The sequence below is a fragment of the Amphiura filiformis genome, chromosome 1, assembly GCF_039555335.1.
Source record: "Amphiura filiformis chromosome 1, Afil_fr2py, whole genome shotgun sequence".
NCBI classification, from domain to species: domain Eukaryota; kingdom Metazoa; phylum Echinodermata; class Ophiuroidea; order Amphilepidida; family Amphiuridae; genus Amphiura; species Amphiura filiformis.
In genome coordinates, this window is record NC_092628.1 from 29,554,744 (window position 1) to 29,567,295 (window position 12,552).

General features: G+C 35.3%; 1 protein-coding gene across 1 annotated transcript in view; it reads left to right on the plus strand.

The window, feature by feature from the left end:
* Positions 1-4,166: 4,166 nt before the first annotated feature.
* Positions 4,167-12,552, plus strand: part of LOC140157999 (uncharacterized) — a 76,398-nt gene continuing 68,012 nt past the window's right edge. Inside the window, exons 1-5 of the mRNA XM_072181251.1 lie at positions 4,167-4,257; positions 5,741-6,088; positions 6,968-7,279; positions 8,097-8,231; positions 8,942-9,091. Of these exons, the coding sequence (XP_072037352.1) occupies positions 4,167-4,257; positions 5,741-6,088; positions 6,968-7,279; positions 8,097-8,231; positions 8,942-9,091 (1,036 nt within the window). The remainder of the gene's footprint in view (positions 4,258-5,740; positions 6,089-6,967; positions 7,280-8,096; positions 8,232-8,941; positions 9,092-12,552) is intronic.

The following is a 12,552-nucleotide window of genomic DNA, read 5'->3' on the forward strand; positions in this document are numbered from 1 at the left end:
AAAACACAATTTGATGCTTAATTTTAACACCAGGATTTAAAAAAAAATGTATATCCAAGCACCAAGTTTTTAACTGACATTACCGAAGAAAAAAAATTATTGCTTTATATTTGACCGAGAAAATTTTTCATAGCAAAAAGGTGTATCTCTGAATTGTGCTGATTTTAACATGTATCGATCGACTTTAGCGCGACTAAGCATTTCTAAAGAATCGGTTGTCCAGGTGGCTGACTGGACTGTCTAATTTCTTTTTCTCTAATGTCTTTTTCTCAACGAAGGGGGATAAAAACTTTACAAAAAGGTGATAAAAATAATTTAGATAATTTTCGTCCAATATCTCTGTTAAATTATGATTATAAGATATGTACTAAAGTATTGGCATCACGTGTTCAAAATGTCTTGAACAAAATAATTAGTGTTGATCAATGTGGTTATGTTAAGGGTAGATTTATTGGTCAAAACATAAGAATGATTAATGATGTTATTGAATATTGTAATGAAATGGATAATGAATGTGCTGTTCTCTTTATTGATTTTCAAAAAGCTTTCGATTCGTTAGAAATTAACTTCTTATTAACGTGTCTTAAAAAGTTCGGTTTTGGGGTACAATTTTTAAATTGGGTTAAAACCGTATATGCCAATATAAATAGTTGCATTTCTATGAATGGGTGGCTATCAAAATCGTTTAAACTACACAGAGGTATTCGTCAAGGATGTCCTCTTTCAGCTTTGTTATTTATTATGGCTGCTGAATATATGTCAACATGTATTAGAAATAACGATAATATAAAAGGTGTCACGTTTAAAAATGATCTAGAATTGCAAATTAAAATTGTCCAATTAGCTGACGACACTACGGTTTTTGTTAATGACATGGTTTCTGCAAACAATGTCATGAAAGAAATAGAAAGATTTAGTTCTGTATCTGGTGTTATAAAAACAAAAAAAAAAACAGAAGCTATATGGCTGGGCAAAAATAAACCATCTGGTTTAAATAAAGAGATCAAATGGACGGAAGATCCAGTAAAATGCCTTGGAATATATTTTGGTAAAAATAAAAAAAAAGTCGAGGAACTCAATTGGGAACTAAAATTGAAAAAATTAGAAAAATTACTAAATTGTTGGAAAGCCAGAAAGTTGACATATTACGGTAAAGTCAATATTATTAAGTCAGTAGGTATTTCACAAATATTGTACAATGCTAGTTGTTTACATGTCCCTGATTACGTTTTTAAAACTGTTAATAAACACATATTTACCTCCCTTTGGGGTTCAGGTACAGAAAAAGTAAAGAGAAAAACTATTACTGGTTGCATGGAGCAAGGAGGGATGAAAATGATCAATCTTAAACATCAAGTATATGCACTTAAAATAAAATGGGTATCTAGAATGTTAGATGAAAATGACAATGCGATTTGGAAAGGAATATCAAAGTATTGGTTTGAACCACTTGGTGGGCTATCTTTAGGACTTGAATTTAATTGTAAGAGTGCTGATGTAAAAAAACATGGTGTACAAGGATTTTCCACCTTTCTACAAAGATGTATTGGAAGTTTGGTATTATCTGCAGGGAAACAAGATGAAAGATTTTAATGTTAATACAAGCACAATTTTGTGGGGAAATAGCTATATGAAATATAAAGGTAAAATATTATTATACAAAGAGTGGGTCAATGCCGGTATTATTTATTTGAAAGATATTATAGTACAAGACAGATTTATAAATGTAAAAGAGTTATCACGAATGGTAGTAAGCCCTATGAATATATTTAACATTCACAAAATAATTGAGGCAATCCCAAGAACTTGGAAGTCACAAATTAAGGAAAACATATTACATTCTTGTGAGAAAAATCCCAGTACATTAGTTGAGTTAAAAAAACAAGAAAGTTAAACATATTTCCTTACTAAAAACAAAGGAAATATATAATATTTTAAGTACATGTTTTGAGAAACCAGTTTGCATCCAATACTGGGATAAACAATTAAATGTTGTAGATAAGCCATGGAATAAAATCTTTTTATTTAAAATCCGAAATAGATTGATTAATAAATTAGGGCATTTTCAATTCAATGTTCTTTATAATCTCATTCCATGTAGAAGAAATCTCTACAAATGGAAACTTAGTGACACTGATATTTGTGACTTTTGTAATTGTACTGACAACTATGAACATTTCTTTATTACATGTTCAAAAAATAAATATTTTTGGAAGCAATTTATATGCCACATTCAAAATATTAGAGTGTTTAACATATGTTTAGAAAAGGTTATTTGTGGATGGCATATTGACAAATCTGAAAACAATTGATCAAATATTTTGATTATTTTAGGCTATTATTCAATTTATAAATCAAAAATCATATATAATGATACGAAAAAAATTATTCCAATTTCGAGTTTATTTATTCAAGATATTAAAAAAATTGACCAAATAATTTCAAACACGAAAAGAAAGTTAAGAATCAACATTGATTCAAATGGTTGGCAGTACGGTAAAGTGTACTGGAATGTTATGTAATATTGTCTTAAATTATGAGGTTCTATATGTATATGCCTGTAAAAGGATAACATGATGTATTGAACATGAAATCCCAATCAAAAAATATTGTATGATAATAATACATGTAGGTCTATGTATAATACAATAATAAGATGTATGATATGACATATGAATTAATATGAGTAATGTCAAGTCAAGTGAAACAATGATATTATGTAATAATTATGAGATAATAATGCTATGGAAAAGAGATAATAACAAAGAAATAAAGGCATTTTGCCTCACCTCTTTGAGGTTAAAGATAAAAAAATGTACATATGAAAATCAAGGCTAGTTTCCATGGTTATCTGAGGTCTTGGACACCTAAAATACAAGATGGCTACCCATAGCAACCACATGCATATTTCCACAGTTAGTTCCACGGTTAATAGTGTGAATATTATATTTTTACTATGGGCGGCCATCTTAGATTGTGGGTGTCCTAGACATCAGACAACCACAACACCCTCTTCATTCAATTAGACAGTCTTGATTTAATAGGGATAGAAACCTCAATATATGACCCTTGTAGGTCAGGCAGATTCCGAATTATTGTCATACCTGGCTAATTTGATGATTTATGGTTGCTATGGGCGGCCATATTGGATTTCAGGTGTCCTGGACCTCAGATATCCATGAAACCCCCTTCATTCACCCAGCCAGTCTTGATTTAGTAGGGATAGACACCCCAATGCCCCCTGTAGGTCAGGCAGATTCCGAATTATTGTCATTTCACCTGGCTAATATGATGATTATGGTTGCTACAGGCGGCCATCTTGGATTCCAGGTGTCCTGGACCTCAGACATCCATGAAACCCCCTTCATTCAATCAGACAATCTTGATTTAGTGGGGAAAGACACCTCAATCACCCCTCTAGGTAAAGTAGTTTCAGAGTTATTGTCATTTTACCTGGTTCATAAGTACATTTTGGCGGCCATTTTGAAAAATGGCCATATACAGAGTTTGCCCGGGTTTGGAATTTTCCACCTAGTAGAATTTGGAAGACCTATGCATACCCTACTCGAATCGACTTTCAAACTTTCCTCTTTGAAAAATGTATACGGGTCTGTAGGACAGGGCCAGGACTACTATAGCTAACTTATGAAATCAGAGATGCGACACAAACTTGTTTGATTGGCGTAACCCGACCCCGACCGAGTTATATGGTGAGAAAAAAAGGTTGGGATAAATACAAAAGAAACATGAAATAGGAGCTTTGCAAAATTATAAGAAAAAGTAGCAACAATTAAATAAATTGGGTGTTATTTCTAGCATGTCTAAATCGATTTAAATCGTATTAGTGACTTTGTGTCCTGAAAAGGAATCACAAGATTGGAAGGTTTCTTAACTAAACATTTGTCAAAAACAAAACAAACAACAACAGCAACAACAAAACCTCCGACCTACCAACCCCATTTTGTCTTGCCCATTACGGCAATCAAACACTTTTTAGAGACCTAAGTGTATGCATGATACAAAAATATCTAGGAATGTGCTTATTCAAGCGTGACAGTAAAGGACAACTTTGACCTTGTGTAACATTAATTCGTGCCATGCAGATCCAAAAGAATTTGATATTAATTTACTTCCGCTTACAGGTTTAGTAGAAATCATAAAACAAAATGGAACCTATTTACAAATACTTTCGCAGTTTTGTGGCATTTAATGCAATTCTATGGCTAGCGGCTGTCTCACTTTGGAAGCAAACAGCAGGTAAGTCATGTCAGGGGGTGCAAGATACCAATGGTAAAATGTTCAAATGGTTGTTAGATTTCAGAATATACCGTAAAACCTCGTCTACAAGCATATATAGTGTTTTTTATGAAAGCTTTAATTAATTAATACGAAACAATCGTGAATATAGCAATACAATAGATTGGTCTTACAATAATACTTGTTTGTATATGCTTGGTTCTGTAATTTATTTGCTCAAACTCCATAATGGAGCATGGAATAATTAAGTTTTCATCAGAAGCACTCTATATGCTTGTAGACTGGTATGTTTTAGACTAGTGTTAGAAATATATTATACATAACACTGGTTGTCTGTGGCTGGTATCGGGCATGGGCCAGAATAGGGCCCACCATATGCATCTTGTCATAATGGAAAAGGCATGAATGCCTCAATATTTGAATTTCTCACGTAGCAGAGTGTTGGACTGTTGCAGCGTTTTCAGACTGTTTTCGGATAATGGATATTGGATACTATAGTATAGCCTACCGCTCTTGAAAAAGTATTGTTACGTAAAATCAGGACGAAAAAAAAAAATTAAATCAACCTATTTTGGATGCCACAGCCAAATCATCCTATTTTGGACGCTCTTCTCCTCTATAAAACGGGATAAGTTCTTAGAGACCAGGATTTTGCCCCATCAGAACACTGGTGGTTGTTAGAAGCTATTAGGTGCCTGGTCGTTGGGCTATCGACGTATCGAACTAATGGTTGCCCCCTTTCAACCACCTTGAAGAACTAACAAGGGGAAAAAGAACTGTTAGCTATCGATGCTTCAGACCTTCAAGGTGTTCACCTAGGTTTCATTATCATTGAGGTATATAGGACTTTTTATTTTTTCGGAGAAGAGCAGGTAGGGCAACTACTTGATTATATTTCTACATGTTCATACTACATACTCTATTTTAGAAAATTCGCACGAGTCCGTTTTTTTAAATCACATTTTCGTTCCTAAAATGGGGGTTATAGCGCCCTCAACGGGCACTCTCTCCATAGGGCTACATGTAAAGACCAGTTATAGACAAATGGCTCTAAAATGAAGCGGACTCGTGCGAATTTCCTCAAATTTTGCATATGATGTAGATTTACCATCTGGAATGTAATTTAAGAGATGTCGTTGCTGCTCTTCTAAATTCTTTTTTAAAATGTCCGCCCCATACCAAGGTGTGTTCGACATGGTTTTAAAGAAGGAAAATAGTTACAGTCAAATTTGTTCAAAGGCCCTAGTTTCCTGCATAAAATTGAATGCTAGGACCATTAACCAAATTTGATGATTATATTCTCATACAATGATAAGTTTACGTTGGTCACCCCCATTTTTCTGTTCAAAAATGAAGGATAAAGCAAACTGATCTGCGAATCAGATAAAACCCTCTATAATATGACCCTGTTCATCTGGTCCGGTTCTGTTTACAACAGACAAAATGTGACTCTCAAATTCAACGGTGCTTTATTGTTTTTCAGGTGAGCCTGTCCATCTGATGTCAGTGACACCTACTCCATTTGTTTCAAATGCTGTGGATCCAGCTCAATTCATATGTCTTCTAAGTGATCCAGATACTGCAAAGCTGAATGAAATAACCACAGGGAGACATATCACAAGGGGTACTAGTAGTGCATTGAACACATTAGACTTGCCTTCAAGGACTACGTCTTCCACTGACAATGCATTGAATAAAAGGACAACTACTATACCAACAACTACTACCGCTTTTGGAATTGGAGAAGTCCAAGGTGTATTTTACTGTGAAGCTTCTAACAGTCACGGAGTCCCAACCAGAGTACCTGTCACTATCTTGCGAGGTGATCAGAGTGAGTACTTTGTCCAACTCAAAATTTAAATATTTAAATGACATTGTTCATCTTAGTAAACATGGTAAATATAGATGTTTCCTTTTCTTTTATTTATTCATTCATGTTGGCCTATTCTCACTTTTGACATGTTTGAAATATGCAGTTGAAGACCCCATATAAATACTGTTGGGATAACATTTCACAGGGTCAATGATAAAAAATGTGCATGCTTTCCACTGATACCAAAATAGCCATTTGGATGGTTCATGAACAAACCATCTTCCTTTAATACGAAAATGTCAAATTTTGATCAAATTGCCTCCGAACATTTGTTACTTAGCATCGAAAAAAATTGCCTCCTAAGTGCATGAATTTTTCTATGTCTGATGTTCTCTCTCTTCCTAAGCAAGTGATACTGGTAAAGTGGAAGAGATAACTTGTTAATATTAACCTGGTCACCTGGAATATTTTTATTTATTTATTTATTTTGTATTATTGGAACTTGTACACCATTTGTGATCATCGTGCAAGCTATCAAAAAAGGTGGCGAACGCTATGGATTTTGTGGATTAGTTTATGTTGGATTAGAATAATATAATGCCATTTCTCAAGCACAACTAATGTTGAGTTTTTCTGCATGGAACGGGGATTTTTTTTGACCAGGAGATATTAATGGTTTTCTAGGCAGCAGGAGTGCATGTAGCACAATGTGGCCAGAACTCCATGCTCCACTTTACTAATTAATCTTATACCAACTCCAGATGAGAAGAAAATTAAAAACTATACTATTTTTCTTTTAAATCACACTAGTGTTGTACAATACATATTTTATTGATTTTACCATCTGAATTGTATATATTTTTTATATAATTTTATATATTGATTTGTTCGAAACAGCACATTTTGAACCACTAGATGGACAGTTCACAGTCACAGCCAATGTGGGTGAATCTGTCACCCTTGGTGTTAGAATTCTTACCAGTAACACTCCATCTGCGGTTAATCCATCTACTGATGTCAGGTGGCAAAAGCACGCAGACACACCTGATGGATATATTACGTTTGATCAGAGTAGGTTTACGAGTACTGCAGATTCTTCATCTTTTCCCATCAATCCAGTGACTGTATCTGACAACGGTGTGTATGCCTCATATTGGAGAGATTATAGGCAAAGCTTCAGGTTTAGTCTCATCAGACTCATTGTAAGAGGTATGTTTACCTTTCTATAAAAGTATGAAAATGAGTAAGAAAAAAAAATAAAATAAATAACCATTATTAAAATGTAGGCTTTTAGGGCGATGTAAAAGGCGATTTAAGGAACATTGGTTTGATACTGTGGTATCATAATCCCGGAGGATTCTGATTTCAGTTTTCTGAAAATTGCAACCATACAAGCCTAAATCTGCCGCACATCCCCGTGCTCACTCTTCTGTTTAGGTTTCTGATGGATTATGAAAGATGTGTTGAAAATGCACATTTTAAAGACATGTACAGCCTGTCTCAAGGGTAGTAAGTCCACAGTTCTCGTAAAAACTATTCGTTTTAGTGTAAATGGCACTTACCGCCGTCTTGCACTAAAGCACAATTCAGTATAAGAAGGTCGTATCTGCAAAATTGCTTTCAGTGTAAATTATTATCATTGTAATTTTTTAGAACAAATAAACTTGAATGTAAATAAAATGACTCGTATAACATTTCCACTGCCAAGTATATTTAATCAGTCACCACTGCAGATAGGACTTCTTTTTCAGTAAATAAATAAAAAATTGTACATTTATCAGAACAATCAAGTTATTTATTACAAGTAAGTTTCAATGTGAAAAGACATTATCTATGCAGGTGAAACAGAATAAGAATTAAGATGAAACATCTCACAATTTGCTTCTATGTGACCATCCAACATTATTAATGTTCAAAAAAGTGCAACAGATTCCCGTGAACAGCTGATACACGAACAAATCTAACCCCTCCTCTTATAGTACATGTATATTGCTTCACTGATTTATTTTGTTTTGTGAACCTATAGAATGTCCCGCTGGAAAATGGGGTCCACCAACTTGTATAAGCATCTGTGATAACTGTTACAACGGAGGCATATGTTATGACAAGTCTGGAGAGTGTGTATGTAGAGCTGGATTCACTGGACCTGACTGCCTTACAGGTATATCATGAGAGTCTAAAAATGGGAGTACACTAATAAACCGATACAGCTTTGATGTACATGTGATAACAAAACTTGAGAGTATGTCAGAGAGTATGTATGTAGACCTGGAATCAATAGCCCTAACTGTCCTGCAGTTGAGAGAGATATATGAATGGTTTAAACGGGGCTCCGTTCACCTGTTAAACAACTGTATAATGTTCAAATAGCGTTTTGATAGTCCAAAATACGGCTGTTTCTGCTATGCAAATGAATAACCTTTAGTCAATTTATGAGATGGGTGTCAGTTTAGTATCCGTGATACTTGAAGATGATACAAGATGTTATCTACGGCATTTTGTAGGCAGCGCCGGCACAAGAGGCTGCGGCAACTTTTCTTGCCGCCCTATAGGCAGGTTCCTATCCTACCTCCTCATAGGTTTGAAATGGCTAAAATTTGGCTGTTACCGCTTCTCAAGGCTTAGGCATCATCAACAATATTAAAATGATACTGGATTAAAGGCAACAAATTTACAGTATCACTCAACACCCATCAGTATAAATAGTTGGCAATTCCAGGATAGCACTTTTAAGAAGCAGTATACAGTTATATTTGTATTAGAAGGCGAAAGCATAAATACTTAGAGAATGCTGTATTGCGTGACCAATATTGCTAATTGTTATATCACCGATATGATATTCTCATTAAATCTACATAATTTTATCTTTAGCTTGTGGACAGGACAGGTTTGGTTGGGATTGCGAGCATCAATGTGGAGCTAATTCAGCTGTAGCCGCATGTCCATACAGTGTGTTCTGTATGCCAGATCCTGCTGGTTGTAGCTGTATACCTGGATGGAAGGGGATAAGATGTAATGATGGTAATTACGCTATAAATGCTCAGTCGCATAATTATAATCTATATCCATGCACCAGCAGTGACCAGTGGCATAACCACAGGCCTGAGCCTCCATCCCGAGCCCCCAACCAAATGGCAATTGCTATTAGGTGTCTATGCCCAGATTCATCCCCTCTGACTCTGCCCGTTTTTTACCTCTGCGGCTCCTCATTTATATATATGTATGCCACTGATATCCACTGCACACAGTGTCGACACCCTATATTATAAATATAAACTTAATACTGCAAGAAAAGGAGTCCCATCTGATTGGCTAGAAATCGATCGCTAGATCGCTCAGTGATGGAGTACAAACTCAAAATGGAGAGATGTATTCAATTCGATTGAAATCACATTTGGAACTGGGTTTGGAAGATACCTTCCCCAAAATAACAGTATTGCGAAGCACCAGCATCCATAGTTCGATGTAGAGAGTCTTTCCTATTCAGAGGAAATATTGCAATTAATCATAAATCGTAGAGGTTGAAAGTGTCAACAAGCGTCAGAAATTATAATTTGCCATATAACTTCGGTCATATTTTATTTGAGCTCAAAAAGAAACTCATAATTGTTCACAAGGTCATATCTTGAAATCCTGTCCATCAAATTGAACCAAAATTACACACAGATTTACTTCAACACTCTACTCTTAACACATGTCAGTAACCAAGCAGTTATCCAACTGACTCAACAGCAAAATGCACTGACATGGGACAGCTTCCTGGACCACATTCACAGCCCAGCCCTGTTTCATGAAAAAAGTGTATGAAAAGCAGAAAGCAGCACCGTTTTATCATCTGTGCAAGGATCTTGTGTGCATTCTCACAGATTTTTTGTCCTGGGTGCCAAATGTTGGGCTGTGAAAGTGAAGGAAGTCCAGGAAGCTGTCCAATGACAGTGCATTTTGCTGTTGTGTCAGTTGGACAACTGCTTGGATACTGACATGTGTTTTGAGTAGAGTATTAAGGTAATCCTGTGTATAATTTTGGTTCATTTTGATTGACAGTATTTTAAGATATGACCTTGTGATTCACAAGTTGTAAAAAATTATAAGTTTCTTTTTGAGCTCAGTTTAGTATGATGGTATACAGACTGACCTTTCCTAAAACTAGTAACCAGCAACTTGTGTATCATACCCATCATGGGTTCGAACCCCTCTGTTGTATTTTATTGTTAAACCTAAATAGCGTGATTACTTTTGAATGAGCGGCAGCACACATATTTTGTTTGAGGATAGCTGGATCTATCGGGGGGGCACTCAACTTTGGAAGTGACGGTAAGTGCCTGTCAAAAGGCCCACTCATTTGAAGTCGACTATAACCGATGACCCCCTTTTTTTAAAGTTATACACGATGATCCCCCTTTTTTTTAGTTGCGGCTACCCAATGACCCCCTTTTCTTGTTAGCGGCTACCAAATGACCCCCTTTTTTCTAGAATAGCATCATCAAAATGCCACAAAATAATACCGAAACTTTCAAATTCTCTTATTTCAACAAATTTGTATTGGAAATTTGGAACAAGAGAGTAGAAATTTGCTCCATTAAAAAAAAAAATTTCTACCTGATGACCCCTTATTTGAAATCTTATACTCAATGACCCCCTTTTTTTCAAAATCTTATTTGTCCCTGCTCTAAAGAAAATATAGGTTAGAAAATTATCAAATAAATTTAAATTAAAAATTGAGATTTTATATTTATTTATTTCACGAGGCGGCATTATCACAGACAAACACTGTATAAGCTAAAAACTCGACCCTCATCACTAGATGCTGTCATAGCTCAGTGGTAGAGCATCAGACTGGTAATGTCATTATCATTGGTTCGAATCCGCCTGTCAGCAATGGTTATATTTATGATTTTAATGCTACGCTACATTCGTATATTTATTTGTTTATTTATGTAAATAATTTGATATATTTGAAAGGGGTATTTGAGCGATTTGAAATTTTGACCCCCGTATAATCCTACGAGGTCATTTTGAACCCACCCCCTCAGTACGTCCATCATGAGTGAACACCGACTGGTCACTGCATTCATTTGGGAATGTGTAGGGACCAGCTTGATTCACCACCATCCACAACATGATAATGTGTGCACATGCTGCATTATAATACACTTGTAGGCCTATGTTCTTATTGTTGGTGTTTAGCCCTTTTGATCTTAGTTTTCCTTAGCCTTTTCTTTATGAAAAAATGTATAGATATATATGCTTTCAGGACAACACATGAGCCAATTTGATATGATTTCGAAAATCATTTACCACTACTTATGTTTTGAGTATATCCCCAAACCTATGACCACGCTCAAGGAATTGCAAGGCCCCACATTGCTTCGTGTATTTTGATCAATTGCTCACATACTGCAGTTACTGTCCGTTTTCCTATACACAATACACAGTGCTCTCACCATTGACGCGCGACCTTTACAAATAGTCTATGTTAGAAGTATATTGCATTTGCCTAGTTAACATCACTGTGTGAAAAATAACCGGCCAATATTTAAACTATTCTCCAAACTTCTAGCAAATATATTTCTCTAACATGACCTAAAATTACAGCTAGGTTAGATGTTCAGAAAGGGTTGCACTTTCGTAGAATATGAGTGAGGGCAAAGCATAGCTAGCTCATAGCTAGCCAACTCCCCGTGTTAATTGAATGGAGATTTGACCGAAAAATTGAGCTATATTAGTAACGGACCGCTACGTACTGAAAAAAAAAAAAAAAAACGGTACAAGCTACATTTAAACTATTCTATGAAATTCTAGAAAATATAGTTTTGTAACATGTCCTAAATTTTTAGCTAATTTAGGTGTTTGGAGAGGGTCGCACTTTTGCGTTTTAGGAAGGATATGTAAACGACAGATAACACCAAAAATATGAAGAAATTATTTCCAAACCGTGTTAAGTCAACAATCATTATGTTGCCCATTTTCAAGAATGCTGGTTAACAAAAAGCAGGCCATTGTCTCATTTCGTGAACAAAGGTCCACATACCATTATTTCCTTTCGTTTCCTTTATAATCGGTTACCCAACTGAAGCTATAATACCAGCTTTATTGCGATATCGCACATGAAAACAGACACATGTCGGGACACATGTGCACAACCAGAGAAGATCCGATTTAATCAGTTGAGCTATTTCAATGAGTGTTATCTTGGTTTAATAGCTTTTAATGGGGTTTAAGTCCTGCAAAGGTCGAGATGAATTCTACTGTAGACATGACTGCATCATGAGCTTCATGGTCAGTGAGCACATAACTCACCCACTAAGTAATGGGCTTCGTGTATGCCCTGCTTTAGTATCATAATCTATTAGGGAAAGATAAACACTATTCAAAATATCAATAGACAAGAAGAAAGGGATTTAGAGATTTGTAATTGAGTAGTTAGATGAATAGGCATGATTTAACAGAAGTTTCTTTCAAAAATCCACTCGTAATGAATA